This window comes from Daldinia decipiens (genome assembly GCF_022478715.1).
Source record: "Daldinia decipiens strain CBS 113046 unplaced genomic scaffold F4813scaffold_26, whole genome shotgun sequence".
Lineage (NCBI taxonomy): Eukaryota > Fungi > Ascomycota > Sordariomycetes > Xylariales > Hypoxylaceae > Daldinia > Daldinia decipiens.
In genome coordinates, this window is record NW_026054569.1 from 124,526 (window position 1) to 144,893 (window position 20,368).

Consider the following 20,368-nt stretch of genomic DNA (forward strand, 5'->3'; position numbering starts at 1 on the left):
GACAAGACAAGACACTAGCTAGAACTCTACTTGTTAGTGCGACTTAAATAGTATGAAATGGCTTGCGGTCCGAGCAATATAGTTTAGGGTATCAGGTTGCTTCCAACCTGGTATATAGGTAGTCACAAGCCACTCGGGTATGATTTAAAGATAGATTCGAATAAATACTTGCTTACATATAATCAATAGCTGCTAGATTAACAACGGTTTCGGGCTAACTTCAGCCGCAAATAACGGCAAACGACAGAAATAGAGGCCCAATGGTTCTAGAAGCCAAGGGGATGGATGTGTGAATCGCTTTTCAGTGCCACTCAGTTCTACTCGATCAAGGCGATGGACAGGCGAAGGGGCAACTGGATTTTCCAATTATTATACTAATAACCCCTATCAAAGTCCATTGCAGCCGAGCTTCGTATGAAGAGTTACATAAGACCGTAGCTGACTGCAGTTTCTGATGCTACATCCTGATAGCCATGGATTCTTTCTAATACTACATACATAGTACCTAGGAATCGGCGGATGTACAGTATCTTCTCGGCTCGTTTTTCCACGATATTAGGTAGGTATCTACCCGCCTAAGTGGTTGGATATAATATAGATAGCAACAACAACTATTGAATTAATTATCAACTGACTACGCCTATAGCGAATACAGATACCTTCGGGCCTCGGCCCCGGCCCCGGCAACTACAATACACGCACCACGTGAAGCTCGAAGGCACCGATGCCTTGAGAGGAACTCCATCGGATATCGTTGGAGAGATAACGAGGGGTGGCGAATGTCGCTTAGCAAGAACAGAGGGGATCTAGGCAAGCCAAAGCCAATGTGCAAGGCAATATATTGATGCTGAGCTGGGTCGGGAGTCTGGGCCCTCGTGACTGGCATATGCAGTTCTGGCAGATATAACTGCACCGACCCTACGGGCATAGAGGCGCATTTTCCAATAGCAACGCGAACCCAAGGCCTAGTTTCTTCCAAATCGAGCCGGATGGCCGATGTATATGACTGCTGTGTGATGAGGCACGTTGTCACGATGGTTACGATACGGTTGAAAGTGAAAAGGCGTGAGATATGATTGGTGCACAGCCGAGACTCATGCATACTGCAAGCGCTGTCATCTTTCTCGTATTCTCGGCGCAAACTGCATGCGGACTTCTCAACAACAGTTCTTCTAATAGGCGAGCGCGTCAAGTATCTTACCTATCTACGACCTGGATGCGTAACAAAGCTGTAAGCTACGGCCCGATTCATGTCGCATGGGTTGCATCAAGATGGTTGGTAGAGAGCCATGGCGTTTTGAACTATTAGTCTGTGCTATGAAGCATAGCGCCCAGCAGTAAGCGAGAACTTCTAGAAACAGAGATAGGCCGGATCATGATAGCTGCTTTGGGATAGGAAATGAATAATCATTTCTGATAGATCATATTATCCACAGTTACACTTCAAATGATATTGCTTACCTATGTTCTCTATTGCGCACTTCGAAGTGTATAGATCACTATATCTAACATGGCTTCATAATTCTCAGTAAGTGTCGTCTTTTATCTCGGCAATTCGGGTATTCACTATTCAGCTATTGATTACCCCTGAGGTTATGGAGCGTTACACCGCAGCAAGCCTCGTCGTCTTCTGCTGGCTACTCACCTGTCTACATGTTCCCCAAAGCTTCACTACCTAGCCTGTGTAAACGTAGGTATCAAATACCTACCTACCTTATTATTTACCCAGTTAAGCCAAGTAGGCAAATAAATATTTTTTGGAATCGAGATGAAGTTTTATCAAACGCTAGTCAGATACGCTTCCGGATCTATCGTATTCAGCTATATAGGGGAACACCACTCTGATAACATTGTCTATATCAAAATGCAGTAGATGTTCTAGACGCACGTTAGAACATTGCGGCTGAGTCTGCCTCGACCAGTCGAGACTTGAGAACCTAAGACAGCAGCTTAGCGATGTGGTAGTTCAGGGGTTAGTGTCGATCACCTGAGCATCCACAAAGTTACCTTGTCGTCGTAGATTTCAATATGTACTGTAAACTACCTAACCAGGCGTAGCTTGACACGACCACGAATAAATTATTGAGTACCTAGACAAAGAATCTGGAATCGCCAAGTCGCCATTAACGCCCTTAGTAGACTAGCCTAATGCTTTGTAACATCTAGGTCCTCGCTATATGAATATTATAAATATTATAATCTATCTGTAAAACCAAGAAACGTCGGGTGCGCTTATCTTTCCAAGCCCTCTCATACCTAGAAACCTGAACAACTACTGACATGTACCCAATTACAACTCCTCATTCCCGTCGCACTGTTGCCACATGATAACCTTGCTTACTTCCATTGACGGACTGGTCCAAGTTGGCAGCCACGAACTCTGTGCGTTCCAAAAGTCCTTCTTGGTGTTAGGATTATTGTCAATCCACGGCTTGCCGCTCTGTGAATCCTCAAACCAACCGTTAGTGCCCCCAACAGCAACGTTCAATATCAGGTAGAATTTCTGGTCAAAGGGGGTGCTGAAACGTCCGGTGCGCGACCAGGAATCCACTAGACGTGAACCGTTACTGGTGGCCTCAGGGAAACCACCACGACTCCAGAGCGGTTCATCAAAATTAGTGTAGAGGACCTGCAGGAGCCGGGAGTTGACATAGGTGAATAGATATTTCTGGGACCACTCGACGCCGAAAGTATTAAAACCAGAAGAGTATGTTGTATGCAAAGCCTTACGCTTTACGTTGGTTTTCCACCACGCGTCATTGTTAGGATCTGGTCCCCAGTGTAGAGCCGACGACACGATATCATTGCCGCCTTGAGCGTATGTCCAGTTGTTCCCTCGGCTCTCCATAATATCGATCTCACCGCTAGCTGGCCAAGGCCCGTATGTATCATTAACGGGCATCATCCAGATGGCCGGCCAGAGCCAATCTCCCTCGGGAAGTTTAGCGGTAACTTCGACGCGGCCGTATTTGATAGTTGCGCCTTTCTTGGTGTGAATACGGCCAGATTTAACAGGAGGGACGATGGTTGCATTCCCGACGGTAGTATTAGTCGCAGCTATACAATCAGATGGCTGCTTGGAAGTACAGGTTCCATCTTCCAAGAGGTTGATTAGAGAATCTTTGTTGATTAGGTTTGCGTCTTGAAGGGTCGGCTTGATGAAAAGATGACCATCGTGTACATAGACATTCTCATCACCTCCGGTAGTTTGTTCAAATTCGCCATTGCTACGTATAGGCTGTCAGTTTCAACAAAAATATCATAATAAGGTAAGTTTAGCCTTACCCAAAGCCACCGACCTGGACCTCTTTTGTCCATACGTTATCGTTGAAAGTCGCGAAATTATCTTCAAGCACCAAGCAGTAATCATGCTTGGCGACGGATCGTAGCCCGTCCCATACCAGAAAAGCAGATATACCCAAACCCACTAAGAATCCCGTGATAGGAAGAATAGTGACCCATTTCTCCCTATGGTCCTTCTTTTTGAGCCAGGGCTTCTCTACTTCTTCTCCTTTCTTAATCCTTCGCGAGTGAAAATACCGTGGCGCAGCTGGTCGCCTATTAACACCAGAGCTCTCACTAGATGCTGGACGTGAGACTGACGGTGATGCGAGAGGGTTTGCAGGTTCTACCCGACGTGAATGTTGGGAGCCTCCTATATCATCTATCGAGGGACTCCTATCAGTACTAGGTGTAGGTAATGTTGTTGGGTTAGAAGAACTACCCGCTTGCTGATGTTCCATTTTATTCGCTGTTTTGAACTGGCAAGCGATATCGAATATAGACTTAAGAACAAGAAAAACTTGAGCTCAAAATGAGTGGATGGTATAATAGAGAGAGGAGGTAGACTGCGGTTAGGGCCAAATATATTCTTGAATGCTGATAGAAAAGTATTTATGAGAGAACAGAATACAAAGTATAGTTACATGACACAACACATATTAAGTTAAGTACCTAGGTAACATATCACTATACGTTCGCGCTGTACCTTATCTCAGGCGGTCATTGTGTTCCTACATGTAAGCAATGGGTAGGTGCTACTACGTTGGGTTGTTCGTATATGTAATAGATACTTCATACTCCGTATGGGCACGTCTAGAAATGCAGGTGTACATGTATCTATCCCTTTGACCAGGTACAACCAATAAAGTGCACTTTCCCCCTTGAAGCTCTACACAGTACCCAAGGCCCAAACTTAGGTAGTAGCGAGGGGTCTTACCTACCTACGTAACTGTATAGCATTGCTAAGGGAGGGTGTAGTTGACAAAAGTGAAAAGTGGGGGAGGGGCGTCAAGCGTAAGACGCGGACGCTAGCTCCAAAAAGTTATCTGCTAAACTTTATCATCATGGAAAGGAGAGCTAATAAATCCCCAATATTGAAAGTGGCGTTTTACGAGAACTCGAGACGGTGTTCATCGCGTCGACCTTTACCATTGTGCTGGTGATGAATGACACGGGTTAATAATAGCGAGGCTAGACTCCATAAGGGAAGTGGGTATGCTTCTGCATGCATGGGTGCTTGATAGTCGCTAGATGGGATACGATTAATGAAAGCCCTAAATATTCTGGTGGCTGGCTAATGTTCAACGCATGGTTACATTCTAGCTATCAATAGATTACATAGTGCAGAGTGGACGAAAGAATTGTAACGCATGTGTCGATGGTACCGCCCAGCTGATAAAATATTGTTGGCCAGACTTCCATGCGTAGTACCCGTGCCAACATGCACTTATCCGAGTTCGAGCCTTTAGATACATCGAGCCTCCATGACTATAGCAGTACCTGATTCACATCTTTAGCATTCTTATCTATCGGGCCTCTTATCACTTATCTTAACCCGTATTGATAAGAGCTCCATGGAAAATATGTTAAGTAGAAAATTCACAGGGTTATGCAAATCGCAAACATTACTAAATTTAGGAAACGGTAACTTATCTAAAGTTATCGAGCAAAATTAAGGTTTAATCGGAGATCATTTAGCTAGCGTATGCGCATTAAGATCTAGGTTAAGTTCTTCTTAACTTACGCATTATGTAATAAATAACTATTTTCAAATAGACGTCACTAAACCCAACAATCATATTGGAGTGGTTTATATTAATATTGATCTTTAAATTTTAACATTTTATGCAAAAAGCTAAACTATTGTTTAAATAAAATGTGCTACCGTCATTCTGTGAAATATACCCTTATAAATTACCTTCGTAAAGAGAAAAATCGTACATTAAAGACTTGTTACTACCCTCGTGATCTTATCCTAAATAGTCTTGTGAAAAAGTATGCGTATACGATAACTATTAAAATAGTTCTTAAGCCTTGCTTAAGCATACCGCTAGCAAACCAGTATGACCAAATAACATCATCTTAGAAAGTGGTTTATACTGCCACTCGTCTTGTAAACTAATTCAAATAATGGATATTGTAAACTTACACCATTAGGTTACAAAGATGTGCACACCAAATTTAGTTGTTTTGAATTCGGTTGTTAGTTGCTAAGTGTACGCTCCGCTCCGTTACGAGAAAAGCCTATTCGCCATTAAATCAATTAGATGTTTCACAGCTTCAAACGATGTTATAATATGTAAATCTTTAACACTATGGGCAATAAGGTAATATCATAAAAAACGGGATATACTATCTTTTTAATTAATAGAACCGAAAACTCATTTTGTACCGAGTTTACTCCAGTTAGCATACATTTCAATTAAATGACTAGTAACAATATATCCTTTAACTATGATGGCAAACTGCCATTAACCTTAATAGCAATGTCAAGTGAGATATTACCTTCGTTGCATATGACCCGTTATAAGCGTTAGTGTGCGGTGATGGTTTTTATCCATAGGTTTAAGTTTATCGGAACAGAGTATCATAGATCTGAAATTCCTCTCAATGTCGCTATAGGAAGCTATATTTAGTCAATAATTATTATACTCGCTGTGCATCGCAAGATGGGCATAAAAGACGTGAAATAACTTCGTGGTTCCGCAAGGAGCTTTAACCTAAGCTATGGGAGCTCGTGGCTATAGATACTGAAAGTATCCTCTCCTCTAGATGTATTGCCTGGCATCCTAACAGTACCTCCATCCCCAGAATATGAGACGCGAATGATTACAAAGGATTTTAATGGAGATTATCGTATATATAAACAAGTCACGTTCGTTTGACGCTTCCTATGTGCCATGCACATAGTTCAATATAATAAGACCTGCTAGTATCACCTTACTATTATATATCCTTTGATTCTTTACAATTCGTATCTTTATATAGCTATGATGCCTACTTAATACGTGTGGCTGGGATTGCAGGATTACCTGGTGGTGATCGCAAATAGAAGCAACACTAGTTAATATGTAAATTTCGGGTGTATATACAGTACGGGCCATGCAGCCAAAGTAATCTAAGCTGCTTCAAGGGTACTCGAATTATAACCGCGAGTCTTAGTACGAGGCATATATTATTACGAGTATCGATGCGGATCATCTCCCTACCTCAACGTTGAAGACGGCCAAAAATAGAAAGACTTGAAAGTTGGTTCTAAAAGCCGTGTATAAATGATATGACCTGATAGCTGGGAGACGCCAAATAGGATACTAACCCGAGGAGGCTAGGAGATGGCGTCCACGCAGCGGTATGGAGTTGCAATCGTCGATAGTACCCCCGATTAGTTCCTGTCAGTAGTGCTAAAATAGAATAAGCATCTAGTTCTCGTAATTGTCTACAGGGCCTGCCACGGTAGGTGTTTGAGAAGTCTCCAGCTACCTAATAACTAGGTTAGTCTGTTGTGAGGTGAGTTATAGGTAGATGGATAACCATCTGAGTTTAATGAAGGACCCGGCACATGTCCTTCAGATACTCGATTTAAATCTTATTCCTTCAAATGCCCCTCCATTCCACCCTTCGTCTTGCTGCACTTAATAAGAACCTAGACGTAGTCGTCGAGTATACTGAGACCTAGATAACGCCAGCGGGTCCTGAAACAGCCGTTTTTATTCGGAGAACATCCAACGAGGCGCAGATTGTGCCAGGAGCTTGGCATTATCCTCGACGATGCAATATATATGATTAGCTATATTTTATCTCCGATGACTCTCGGCGACAAGATAGACGTCATTGCCGTGAAACGTTAATAGCGGTACTAGGGCTCGATATAGAAACACAAGGTAATCCGACAACTAAGAGGCGCTGATCTTATATACGACAAGGCTGTCTGGTATTAGAACTGTCTGTCTCGTATCATATCGTATGCGCATAGAGGTAACCGGAGTGAAAGCATGATAAGCGTATAGGATTATGGGTATGTGGTGATCGGCGAAGTCAAGCTTTACACTAGAGGAGGCTGACATGGTAGCATGGGGGCAAGGTGCACGGGTCTGCCTACGGCAATAAGTTGGATCTGGGGCCGGGAATTTATCATGATGTTAATGTTGATATCATGTGGAGTTGATCTGATTGATTTAGACATGGGTATGGTATGTCAAGCTTCCCTCAAGACTGTAAATAGCAGGGAGAAAATAGTAAAATAGTAATTAGCAAATAGTAAATAGCAACTAAGCAGCACGTCAGAGTTTCATATTAACGACGACTTATAAAGACCCACAAAGACAAATATTAATAGGTGGCAGTGGAAGAGAGGCGGAGAGGGGGAAGGGGTAATTTAGATGACAGCTAAAGTGGGCTAAATGTAGTTCAGTTAAATGTGGTTAAATGTGGTTAAATGTAGACTCGTTCGCCGTTTTGGGAGCGGGTGCGGGACCGAAGGCCGAGGGCATTGTCAGTATTTCTGCTACTTCTAGTAAAAGCTATCGAACATAGGACAAGAAGGAATGCATATTGACAAGTCATATTGGTAAGTTGATGTGTAACCTATATAGATACCTGATATGAAATATGAAAGTCTTATTCAGATCTAGCTATTGCGTGTATAACATCTATAAGACGAACGATTGGTTGATTTTCTTCATCATGGCTAAAAAAGATCGACAGCCCCCACGGACCCATACAGACAAACAAAACGAGACTAAACGAATGCGAATGATGTTGTACATCCCCTGACCTGGATGTCTCTCACCTTACAGCCCAGCCCTATTGGAAATATGAACCCTTGTCTATTCTGCATACGTCCTGCGTGAGCATGGCGGTCGAATGTCGTAAGTGGTGATAGAACCAAAACAAAAAAAGAGAGCTCTTCACAATTGCCGAAATTCGCGAGGAATACGATCCATCGTACGCTACCAAGGAATGCCAATGACACCGTTCTCCGCTCCCTCCCTTTTTTTGCCAGTCCCCGCCCAAGAATAGGGGAACTCTTCCGCGAGGAAGGATGCCGCTACTCGATCTAGTAAGTCTATGCCATGACAGCCAATGATACTTTGCCGTCTAAGTCTAACCTGAAAAAAGAAAGAAAAAAGAAAAAAGAAAAGCAAAGAAAAGCAAATCCAGAGAAAGAAAATAAAAATAAAAATAAAAAGGAAAGGGGGGGAAATCCGCCACGCCAGCTGGATGACGACGGGAACCCCATGTTAATAAACGAAAGTGGATAGATGAAACAGAAATAAGACCATGAAATCTAATAGGGGCGAGAAAGGTATAAAGAAAGATTAAATCGTCGAATCGTAGTTCGCAAGGTACCAGCCCTAAGGACACAGCCCTATGCCGTGCAACCTGCGCGTCAGCGTTGCACTGCTGCATGTGTCAAAGAGGTCTGCGAGCCGCTTTCCGACCCGACTCAGCACGGTGCGCTTAGGTATACGTTTGACGTTCGTCAGGTATCCGCCGGGCTTGGCTTGTGAGGCTGGTGGTGAAGCGTGCTTATACGGTCGTTATTGTTGATGACGTCGGCCGAGAGTATATGCCCGAAACCGCAGGTGAGCCGTGAGTGGTGACAGCCACGTTACCGAAAGTCCTTCCAGACTGTCCTATACCCGAGAGACTGGAAGTGTTTGGGAAGTGCCTAACAGTTCCGGCACTGGCGCGTAGTGCTTGAATTGGAGAACCTGGCTCGTTCTCTCTGTAGGAATTGAGATGAGACATGTGGGGACTCGATACACTCTTTGGGACATATATGAGAGTGTGCAGTCTGGTTTCATCCCGATCTGGATCATCGGTAAGCTTATCTTCGTATTTTGCTTTCCGCATGTTCATGCTTTTCCCTTCGCAGGGGTCGTCGGATGGGATTTCTGGTGTGTATAAGATATCGGGCTTGCGGGCCAGATATTCATAGAATAGCCGTCTCGATAGAATCATGTCAAGACCATCGGTTCCGATATTGCCTTTTTCCTGCCCCACTACTTCATAATCTACGCTCCCTGCGGACCTGCGTGGACTAGGCGGCGGCGTAGGCACGTCAGGCTGGGGGTTGATCGGTCCTGGTCTGATACGGTATACACGGTTAGCTATGATTCACTCAATTCGATAACCCCCGGTGAGAGAGAAGATGTTCTTCAAATGTGCGTAATAATACAGCCATGTTTCAAAGTGACCACACTCTAGGGGGTTAACGAAGGATCATTGATACTGACCTAGGGCCTGGAGTAGGTGGGCGAGGGGGGTGGGGAAATGAAACCGGCTCGCGTGCGGCGAACCAGCCATTCATAACCAGAACGGCAAGGATGGAGATATTCTCTGCTACGAGTCTCTGTAGCCACTCCATCTCTACTGAAGAATGTGGGCTGGGTGGCGGTGTCGGTACCGGCGGACGGGGAGGGATTGGGGGTGGCCGAGGAGGCCCTGGAGTTGGGGGACGCGGTGGATCTGGGAATGATATCTTCCCGGGAACTTCCATATAGTACGCTGCCGAGTTGAATTTGGCGCGGTAGAACGCCTTCTGGTCGTCATTCTTTGATGATAGGACCGATATTGGCCCTGGGCTAGGGGGAACTGACATAGCAAGGTGTGGCATCTTTGAATTCTCCGCGCGAGTTTTGCAAAATAGTCACGTTTGATGTGTCTGCGTCTTGGAGTTGAAATCGCCGTGATGGTGATGAGAGGAGCTGTACTCGGATGTGCTTCCAGGTGGCCATTTTATAGTTTTCTTCTGACTTATAGCGAGCGTATTTCCTGGTTGAGGAGGAATAGGGGCACGGCGAAAGGAAGCAAAGGATGTAGGTTAGATGACGGGCCGGGACGTACCGCATCGGATATCTCATGATCCCACTTCTAAGCAACCGTACCGAAAGAAGCTCTCGTGAACAGTCCTGTGAAGATAAAATAGCCTACCCTGTTTGCCATACTAAGAAGTAGACCACCATGTTGTTATCCGTGGTCCTCTCCACTATAAGCTCTATACACACCTAGGGACTCAACTTGCGACGTAGAGTCAGTCCTGTGCCGTTATCATTTGCGGCTCGCAACTAGGCCTCTCTTAGACGATCTCTAAGTGTCAAGAAAAACCAAGTCACCACAGCATACCCTGGAGGGCGAGCCTGGTACAAAGCGTGCATATATTCGTAACTTGAGGAATGACGAATCAATAAGCACGCCGTGATCTTCGCTATTTCCACTCGCAGTGTATTTCTTGAAGAGTTAGGCATACTGGTTGGCGCAGATCCGGCTATACTCGAAAGTTGTACACGCATTAGGCTTTCCGTGGCCAAGCAAGTCAGCTCAAGCACACAATCGGAAGATGAGATATTAGGTATAGTGTCACCTAATTTGAGCACGTAGGTAGTACGGATAGACTGCATAGTATTTTAGCTATACGCAGTGCACTCGGCGTTAGGCGGACAATGGGAATATCGGGTTCTGCGGCGGAGTCCTGAGCCGCAAACAATTCTAATAAGGCTATCAATCTAACTTCCATGTAACAATCTAAGCGAGAACGAAAGCAAGCGGCCCATGAGAATCCTTTATGGTAACACCGGTAGTCGACGATGCGGCTCGTGGTAGCCTAGGAGGTGTCTTCTTTGGTGATTGGCCGCCCTACAGTCTTCGAGCCTCGTGTAGCCGAGCAAGGTGCGTGAGTTGGTAGCTTCTTGGTTACACCATCACACGAGATGACCCAGAGATGAGTGAGATATAGAATAGCTACCATACCCGCGCCGTCCACCTGCCGACCTATAGCACCCCGATTGGCCTACTGAAGCCATTCGTCACTTAAGACGGTAGTCTTTGGCGGGTCCCCGTGACCCGATCCCACGATCGGCACACGGTTAGTTTCCGAGGCCACGACCATACCGATGACACGGACCCAATCGTTGGTACGGTTCGATAGGCTATATATCATTTGTCAGAATTCGTCTCCTATTCGTATACACGCCGAGGCTCGCAAATTGCTAGAGGGGGCCGAACGGTTTGCCCCTCGGTATCTATAACTTACGCATGCATTATTCCGCGCTGAACTACGACATCACCTGGTTTGCACAGGGTTTCGACAAGCTCGCCATACGTACCACGCCCGTTGACCACATCAAATGGGCCAGGGGGGGTAATGAGGCTTAAAGTTCCACTCAACACGACAAGATAATCCGTAGATGTCGTACGGTGCACTACGCCTTCCATATTGGGCGCAATGTCTAGGTAGTACATATTAAGACCACCCGGAACTAGAAGAAACGCGTCAGGTCAGCAATTGCTATTTGTAGGAATTGTCAGAAGTGGAGTTCGACCCCTAAGACCTATCGTAGATGATGACAGCTTCTAGGCATAGCAGAATAGGCAACTTCCGCTTAGAACCGGGAGAGAAGGAAATAAGAGGGATACGAGGGCATACGTACGCACGATTCCGAGTCCCGGCACAGGATCCAATTCCAAATTTCCACTTGGTTGTTCGTCAGCTCTTTCTATTACCTGTGATACCACGGACTACATCGTTATAAGGAAAGGGAAATATAGAGCGAGACCCACTGTCCATCGTTGCCAGTTGGCAGTTTCTTGCTAGATGCCACTCTAGCCCTTCTTAATTCGCCGCCCATAATAGGTTCCGGTTCGAGTTTATCAACGCGGACTTCTACTCCGGGTTCCGAGTGCGGCTTCGAGGAGCCGGCCTCTAGAAGAGGGAGGTTGGAAGCAGTGATGCGACTGGGGGCGGATAGCTGGACTGGCGAGGACATTTTATGATTTGTTTTCGAGAGAACTAAAATTGAAAAGCAAAACAAGTTGGACCGAATCGTGTTTAGTTTAAGAGTCGTGGCGTTCAATGTGTATACCTAGATAGGTTTCGTAGAATTGCTTAATTTAGCTAGGCTTAGATACTTGATGAACATAATAGATATGATACTTTATATATACTGTCAAGGTATGAAATATATATAGCTGACTGAAGTGATTAGCTCCAGTTTAAGGAATAACGTAGATGACAAAGGTATACAATTAATCAGCAATAAATAGTTCTGAATAGCTTACCGATCAAGTAACATAGAGGGGATCCGCAGAAATGAGCCAGGATCGAATCCACGATGGAGCTAAACGCCGAGACCATCTTAAAGGAGTGAAATTTGATGATAAATCACTACGAATTAATACTAGTATCGACAATCAAGGAAGCAGTCATTTGTCAAGGAAACAAGGTATCGGGGAAACTTCTTGACGACGTAGCTAGGGCATTGTTGGGACGATCCCGTTATTATCAAGAACGTGCTACTAGACGAGCTACATTAGGTACGTAATGTGCAACAGTATCATGGCCGTGGATGTTATAAGACATGATGGCCTAGAAGAACCATAAGCAGCCGACGTAGGGAAGCTTAATGGGAAATAAACAAACGTACTGCTACCAAATTCGTAATCTCAGCCTCATATGAAGAATTCCTTGCCATGATCCGGTATTCCCTATTCCCTGCTAAACGCCCATCTACATGCAAAGAAAAAAAAGAGATCGGTTCTTTGGATTAGCGGTATCCCCTACCACGACTGCGCGAACGACTGCGACCTCGGAAGTTGTCATAGCTAGGACTACGTCGTCTATCATTATCGTAATCATTGTAGCTCTCTCTCTTTCCACCCCGTCTTCTCGGAGGAGACCGAGATCTAGATGCGTAAGAACCCGAAGGACTACGGTTACGGCGGGTAGGCGGAGATCGGGATCTCGAGTATGATCGCGGGCGGTAGGTGTCGAAGTTATCACGACCGGATCGACCAAAGCGCGGCGGCGAGCGTGGTGGCCTTCCTCCGCTGAATCCGCCTCCCCTTCCGCCTCCAGCTCTAGTAGAACCTCTAGGACCGGGCGCCGGGAGTCGAGGATCAATATTTGCGCCGCGGCTTGCAGTCGGGGGAGACGGCGAGAATTTGCGTCGAGGTAAAACGATAGAAACATTGATAACCGCACCATCAAGGACAGCTTCATGCATGTGGGCAATAGCCGCCTCGGCATCGGCCTCGTGGACGTAGAGGATGTAGGCTGTACCACGATTGGTATTGTCTATGAAAAGTTCAGCCATATGAGTACGGTGCAAGAAAAAGTGAAGCGCACGAATCCACTCACACCGTCGATTCACAGGCATATCTAAGTCTCTGATAGGGCCATACTGGCCAAAGATCTCGTGCAAGTGATCCTCATTGATGGTTTTTGTCAGTTTTTCGACGACGATCTAAATACAATATCAGAATTAGTATGGTATTTCGGAGTAATGATTGGTATAAATCACGCGATGATGGAGACGTGACGAGATATATTCAGAGCGAATTGACTGACCTTAGTACTGCCCCTAAGCGGACTCTCACTTCTACCCCGGTCATCACGATCACGACTTAAGCTTCTGCTCTCGCTGCGGAGCCTGCCGTTGCGACGGGGGGCAGGAGATGGCGATTTTGTAGGGGATCGACGTCGTCGAACTGGCGAAGGCGATCGAGAATAACGCGACTTGGGAGTCGGAGAACGCGACTCAAAACGGTCTCGGGAAGGCGATCGATAATCCATATTGAAGGATTATATTCGATATAGACAGAGAGATTAGTAGCCGGCTAGAACCAATTGAGTGCCTCGGGAAAATTGGTAAAAGGATTAGTCAGTAAAGGGTTGTAAGGCTAGAAGGCTGCGAAGATGGAAGCTATCGAAATTAAGAGTTGAAGCTTCAACAAAAGTTGCTAAGGCTGGAAAATCCCAGAATCGGTAAAGGTGGGTGTGAGTTACATTAGCGCGGCCCCATTAGCGCACTCTATGATATACCTAGGTTAGGTACCTGAGGTATCACCTATGTTGATATGCTGCAGAAGGTACCGCCCTCCTTCAATAGGTTACATGTAGGTACCTAACTCAGGTATTGTACATACATGTAATTGCACCTACGCTTCCTGCCTCAGGCGTTCTACATACCAGGTACGTAATCTAAATTTTGACTTCTAAAATAATATAAAATAACGTTACGGCACGTGGCATACGGAACACATCAGGTTTTTAGGTGCCCGATAAATACCTAGGTCAGGTACCTAGGTACCTAACCTAACTCAATAGATTCGAAATGCTAATGTACATAGGTACCTACCTACTAAGATCCATTACCACCCTTCTTTTCAACACCAGACATGTGATACTCTAATATTCGTATCTAAAATTAGGGTTCTCCCTATCCGTCAGGTCTTCAAAAGCGTGAGCCATCCTCTCGTCGTGAGCCTCGCTAATACCTGCCGCAGCTAGTTCATCCCGCTTCTTGTTCTGCCTTGACAGATAGAAGCGGAAGAACAAGAGGATAACAACAAGAAGAGCGTAGCAACCAAGATGGGTTGCAAATGCGGTATGATACTTGGGTGCCTCGCGTGATAGAAACACTTGGGGACCGATAGCGTTACCTGCCGACCAGAAGATGAAATTCGTAGCCACCACAACAGTCTTCTTGGTCTGGCCTCCAACATTACGAGACATCAGGGAGAGACCTAAGGTTTGCGCTGCCCAGAAAGATAAAGTGATGTAGTAGGATATAAGCAGTCCTACATGTTGCGCGAAGGTCTCGTTGGGCACGGTCATAAGCAAAATGGTACCCACGAATGATCTAGACACATCGTGTTAGTCGTGGTTACATCCTTAGATAGGTACTAACTGAAACTGGGATCATGCTACTTACGGAATAACGAAGCCCAGCATAGTCAAGATGTTCTGGTTAAACTTCTTCACCAGCCAAACCGAGCCTAGAAGCACTATGACGATGTAAAAGCCGAGGACCATAGCTAGAAGTTGCGTCTGAAGGTTGGTAAATCCTAGACTTCCAGAGATAATCAAGTTCGCAAACGCGCCGAGGCCGCTAGTTGGCAGAGTCGTGGTGAACTGAATTCCGGCGTAGCACCATGTCTGGGGGTCAGTCAATGCGTCCCAGACTTGTTCCTTTTTGAAAATTCGGTTCTGCAACCCAGTCTGATTATCTCGAACTCTTTCGACCATCAGATGCTTATCCTCTTCGCTAAAGCACTTGGCACGCATCGGGGAATCAGGCATCCACCAAAGGACGAAAAAGCCGAAGATGACGGAGATGATACCGTAAGCCATGAACAGCCACTGCCACGATCTGAGGGGGCCGTCCGTGATCAAAGTGAAGCAGTAGGCGAGGAGTCCGCCGACAATCTGCTGCGCGCCGTTCATCATATACCAGTAGGTAACCCTTGATGCTTGCTCTTCGCGTCTATACCACATAGCGGAGAGGATCACAAAAGCAGGTTGGCAAGCCGACTCGAACAGCCCCAGAAGCGTGCGGACGACTACCAACCCGACGAAATTTTTGCATGCTGCATGGCAAGCCAAAACGACACCCCACGCAATGATAGAAAAACCGAGGTACTTGGCGACGGGAACTCGGGCGATGATATAATTCTGAAATAGTTTTGCTGTCAGTATCACTCCCTGGCTCTGGCTCCCGTAACTAATTCAGAGGTTTGGGAACAACGATAGCGGGTCTTACCTGCGGGTACTCAACGACGAGGATGGTTATGTAGATACACGTAGTCAACCAAGAAAAGTCTTGGCTAACTTTTCCCTCGGGGGTAAGCATGCCGGTATCTTTCGGCAGGCCCATGATCGAAGAGAAGGACAGTGTGCCTTTGTCGATAGCTTGGAGGAAATATGTCGTGATCATCACGACCAAGATTCTCTTGTCGATCATTTTCCGTAGTCTGATGTTCTCCTCGGGCGTTATTTTGATGCGGATAGCCGACGAATATTTGGCGACTTCCTTGTCGACTTTGCCGTAGTCCGCATGATCTCCCTTACCCTCGATGTCTTCAGGCGCCGAGTGTGCTCGTTCTACCTCCGCCATTGAATACCTCTTCGCGGAATCGTCTTGGTGAGGTGACACGGGTTGGACCATCTCAGGGTCAGGCACCTTCGTAGACGACATCTTTATCTAGTGCGTTTGGAGTGATGTTCAGGAGGCCTCGGCGACTGCAGAGAGATGCACCACGCGGAAAAGGCTACCTGTGAGGATAAAAAAAGAAGGGAGATGGGGTTAAAAGTTTGAGTTGGGAGAACTATGGCATTTTTATGTATTCACGTCTCGTACCATTAACACACCGACACTATCGAGCACATAATGCGTAAGACTGCCTTGCATTGGCGCTGTGACATCGCAAGCGAACCATCCAAGGGGTCGATGGCCGACCATTCTATGAACTCTCATTTGTCTACATTGGCCTGGACTGGGAGCCACCTCCTCGGATTAGCACTAGGGACGGGGGTATAATGCAGGCCTATCATTTCAACGAATCATCTCAGAAATCAATACTTGACTATATTCAGCGAGCTAACAGCGCCCAGTTTAGTGCTAGGCTAGGTATTGCTAGGCTATCAGAAATAGAATCTGGGCAAATCTGGGCAAATCTGGGCAGTCTGGGGCTCCCTGGAGATCAGCTGGGGCAAGTTTCCCCAAAATCTGGGGGATGGGGATAAAAACCCCAAGGATAACAAATCTAACCTAGAGTCTTTCCGAACGCTAGACTTACTCAAAGCGAATAGCCCTGCCGTTCTCAACGGAGCTCCAACTTTTTCGGGAGAGATGAGCCTACGACCACCGGGGGTCTTCCCCTCAGCAAGCTAGCCTCGGTGCCAGCTAGACCGAAACCATTGCCCCGTCCAACAGGATCGGAGTCAAATTCCCCATTGAAGATCAGCTGCAGCTGCGTATTCCCAGAAACCGTGTTCCTTCGGTTTAGAAGATCCCCGTGCTGTTCTTCATCTGTTATATCTTATGAACAGTACTATATTGATTTTAGAGATTGGCATGAAATAGCGTGGGTATTACGACAAAGTGATATCCCGACAACTGGGGACATTCAAGGCGCTACGACACAATGTGGAGTACACCAAAAGAAGCACCATTATTGACTCCTCGTGAAAACGCTCCTCGAATTTCCTTCTTCCCTTGTTCTTAAAGGACGTCAGGCATTATTAAGTATTAGAGTGAAGCAAATTATTCGGTTCCTTTTTCTCTATACAGTATTAGACAAGGGATTAAGCAAGAGGATTAAGCAAGAAAATTAAGAGAGTCCTTGTCTATTATACTCCGGATATATTCATAGACGTAGTTGGACACCTTCTTCTTTAATTATCCTCTCGAGTTGCGGACATCTTGAGAGATAAGAAGTTTACCTTACCCAAGATGCCGGCGGAAATCCACGGGATCAAGTCCAGCGACGTCCACGCTAAGATCCAGCTCCTCATCGACGGGCTGGTGAACATCAAAGACCAGACGGGTGAATTCTTGTTAACGCTAGAAGATGGTCGCGTAATCGACACAAAAGGATGGAACGACTGGGAATGGACCCATGGTATTGGCCTTAACGGAATTTGGGCTTACTACTCGCTTACCGGAGATGAAAAATATCTCAAGATTATTGAAGATTGGTTTGCCAACCGATTCGCAGCCGGGGGCACTACTAAGAACATCAACACCATGGCTGTATTTTTAACACTGGCCTACGTATATGAGAAGACGGGAAACCAGACCTATCTCCCCTGGCTAGACAGCTGGGGAGAATGGGCATACCATGACCTGGAGAGAACCAAATATGGCGGCATGCAGCACATTACATATTTGGAGGTGAACGATCAGCAGCTATGGGATGACACGCTTATGATGACCGTCATGCCCCTAGCTAAGATTGGAAAGCTACTTAACAGGCCTCATTACGTCGACGAGGCGAAGCGGCAATTTCTCATCCACATAAAATACCTATTCGACACGAAGTCCGGGCTGTTCTTCCACGGCTGGACGTTCCACGACGGAGGCCACAATTTCGCGAACGCCTTATGGGCTAGGGGAAACGCATGGCTGACAATTGTGATCCCTGAATTCCTGGAATTGCTAGACCTACCCGCCAACGATCCGATTCGAAACCACCTTCTAGATACACTGAATGCGCAATGTGAATCCCTCAAGCCGCTGCAGACGTCATCGGGCTTGTGGCGCACGCTTCTCGATCAACCGGAGGAAGAAGGCTCTTACGTCGAGTCGAGCGCGACGGCGGGGTTTGCCTTTGGGATCCTCAAAGCACAGAGAAAGAAGTATATCGGGAAGGAGTATGAAGCCGTGGCCATTAAGGCTATACGGGCGGTGCTAGATAATGTTGACGCCGATGGAGAGCTCCTGAATACGTCTTTTGGTACGGGTATGGGTCACACGTTGCAGCATTACAAGGATATTCCAATTACGAGCATGCCGTACGGGCAGGCGATGGCCATCATGGCTCTAGTTGAGTTTCTAAGAGTATTTATCTAAACCGCAGATTATATCATATCCCCTGATGTGCAGGCAACGTGATTAACCCACCTAGTCAAGAAGAATTTTCTTCGCGAATTCTACCTCCTCAGCTGTCCCGCAGATCAGTCCTGCAGTTTCGTTCAGGCCTCCTAAAGGTCTTTCAAGTATATTCGTCCCGTCAGCCGGGTCGATCGCGGTCCCGCCAGCACACTCGACTATCAGCGCGAGAGGGAACAGTTCATATAAACGTCGTAATTTAGCCTTGCTAGTCGAAGTCACGGGCGATATATATATTCCGTGACCCTTTACTAACGTATGAACCACATCTGGAACAAGACCGCCGCTATACCGCAGCGTATATTTGTTCTGTATATAGTGCGTAATTAGACTCATGTACTTCTCGTCGTCCGCTGCTGCGCGGAGATTTGCGGGGGCGAAGTAACGGGTTTTATATGGCGATTCTGCTAGTCGAACGGCAGACCGGATGACTTCAATTTCACCATTGTGGACTCTGTTTTCACTGAGTCCCAGTTCGAGGCATGCTGGCTCGGAGCCTGGGACGCGTAGCGCAATAATGACTATGGTACGTGGTCCGTAGACACCGAGCACAGATGCCACCAATTTGCTTGCGGGTGGTTGGCCGAGTGCTGTCTTCCCTTGCCAAACACCAATAATTGTACCGACAGTCCAATTCGGTGCTATTATAGAGCTGCCATCCAGAGGATCAAACGCAACCGTATAATTCTCCTCGGGAATATTGCCGACGGAGGCTTCCTGGATTTGAACATGTCGTTCGACCGGGTCCTCCTCGCTACTGGCGGTCACAACAAAAGGACAGCGCGAAATGGCCTCTCGGATGCTATTCTCGGCCAATACATCCACATTCAATTGATCATCACCGAAGGCATTCGCGCTGCCCGCATGCGAGACATGATGTGACGTCCTGAGCGATATGGCAATGTCTGAGATGCAGTTAATCAAGGTCGGCAGTACCGAATCGATCAATCCCTTATGCGCCTGCGAGGGGATGGCAGAACGCAGCTGATGCGTTAAGTCGGAGTCGGTCATATCTCTTCGATAATTGAAAGAGTTCCAAAGTCCAGACCGTCTTATTCAAAGAGAGTGTTATTATTAAAGCCTCGTTCTTCTGATCGAACTCTAAGGGGATTTTTAGCCCTCAAAATAAAATCAATATGCAATTAACGGGTCACTAGCTTGATGCCGATCCTCTCCAGCCATTATTCCAGCCATTATCGTGTTACCTGAGATTGGAGTTGAAGAATAAGACATTTGATGATATTAATCATCGAGACTTGGTGTTGTAGCCCCAAGTCTATGTATTCACTTCGAATATAGCTTAGAGACGTACTACTTAGGATGATTACTTCGATAGCATACCTATCTATAATATATATACCTACTTAAACTACCTAAGTACACACGTACATAGGTAGCAAGGGCGAATGTTAATCATCAACCAACATATTTCGTATGCAACGGTTAGAACGTAGAGGGTAAATGATCTTACAAAAAGTAGGTAAGCGTGAAGTTCGAGGAGGCATATATCCTATTAGCTTAGCTCTAGCTGCCAAAATTCTAGATGAGACATCTAGATCAAAGGACATGTTCAGTATGTATAGACTCAGACTCTCGTAGATAGATTAGAGTTCCTTGCGGAACAACGAAGTTGTTTCTCTACTGTTTGGTTATACCTCGTGACACTGGCTAGAAAGTGAATAGTATATCAACCG

The 20,368-nt window shown here is 46.1% G+C and overlaps 7 protein-coding genes across 7 annotated transcripts; 1 reads left to right on the top strand and 6 right to left on the bottom strand.

Annotated features, from left to right (window-relative positions):
- Positions 1-2,290: 2,290 nt before the first annotated feature.
- F4813DRAFT_381748 (glycoside hydrolase family 16 protein) lies at positions 2,291-3,743 on the bottom strand (the record flags this gene model as incomplete). Its single annotated transcript, XM_049245712.1, has 2 exons — positions 2,291-3,227; positions 3,286-3,743. The coding sequence occupies 2 exons, from the start codon at positions 3,741-3,743 to the stop codon at positions 2,291-2,293; spliced, it is 1,395 nt and encodes a 464-aa protein (XP_049097861.1).
- Positions 3,744-8,677: 4,934 nt separating this feature from the next.
- F4813DRAFT_148312 (uncharacterized protein) lies at positions 8,678-10,126 on the bottom strand. The gene is made up of 2 exons (XM_049238918.1): positions 9,522-10,126; positions 8,678-9,373 (listed from the first exon to the last, which is right to left on the bottom strand). Exons 1-2 carry the CDS (start codon positions 9,899-9,901, stop codon positions 8,812-8,814), a joined length of 942 nt encoding a protein of 313 aa, XP_049097862.1. The 5' UTR covers positions 9,902-10,126; the 3' UTR covers positions 8,678-8,811.
- Positions 10,127-10,879: 753 nt separating this feature from the next.
- F4813DRAFT_148379 (uncharacterized protein) lies at positions 10,880-12,200 on the bottom strand. The gene is made up of 4 exons (XM_049238919.1): positions 11,845-12,200; positions 11,715-11,758; positions 11,318-11,543; positions 10,880-11,213 (listed from the first exon to the last, which is right to left on the bottom strand). The coding sequence occupies exons 1-4, from the start codon at positions 12,048-12,050 to the stop codon at positions 11,075-11,077; spliced, it is 615 nt and encodes a 204-aa protein (XP_049097863.1). The 5' UTR covers positions 12,051-12,200; the 3' UTR covers positions 10,880-11,074.
- A 627-nt stretch (positions 12,201-12,827) lies between these two features.
- F4813DRAFT_391180 (RNA-binding domain-containing protein) lies at positions 12,828-13,855 on the bottom strand (the record flags this gene model as incomplete). Its single annotated transcript, XM_049247130.1, has 3 exons — positions 12,828-13,357; positions 13,421-13,526; positions 13,631-13,855. 3 exons carry the CDS (start codon positions 13,853-13,855, stop codon positions 12,828-12,830), a joined length of 861 nt encoding a protein of 286 aa, XP_049097864.1.
- Positions 13,856-14,329: 474 nt separating this feature from the next.
- On the bottom strand, positions 14,330-16,639 carry F4813DRAFT_365684 (MFS general substrate transporter). The gene is made up of 3 exons (XM_049243949.1): positions 15,825-16,639; positions 14,997-15,736; positions 14,330-14,924 (listed from the first exon to the last, which is right to left on the bottom strand). The coding sequence occupies exons 1-3, from the start codon at positions 16,257-16,259 to the stop codon at positions 14,471-14,473; spliced, it is 1,629 nt and encodes a 542-aa protein (XP_049097865.1). The 5' UTR covers positions 16,260-16,639; the 3' UTR covers positions 14,330-14,470.
- Positions 16,640-17,236: 597 nt separating this feature from the next.
- Positions 17,237-18,661, top strand: F4813DRAFT_148412 (glycoside hydrolase family 105 protein). Its single transcript, XM_049238920.1, has one exon. The coding sequence runs from the start codon at positions 17,517-17,519 to the stop codon at positions 18,633-18,635; it is 1,119 nt and encodes a 372-aa protein (XP_049097866.1). The 5' UTR covers positions 17,237-17,516; the 3' UTR covers positions 18,636-18,661.
- Positions 18,662-19,789, bottom strand: F4813DRAFT_148413 (carbohydrate phosphatase). The gene has a single exon (XM_049238921.1). The coding sequence runs from the start codon at positions 19,683-19,685 to the stop codon at positions 18,687-18,689; it is 999 nt and encodes a 332-aa protein (XP_049097867.1). The 5' UTR covers positions 19,686-19,789; the 3' UTR covers positions 18,662-18,686.
- Positions 19,790-20,368: the final 579 nt, after the last annotated feature.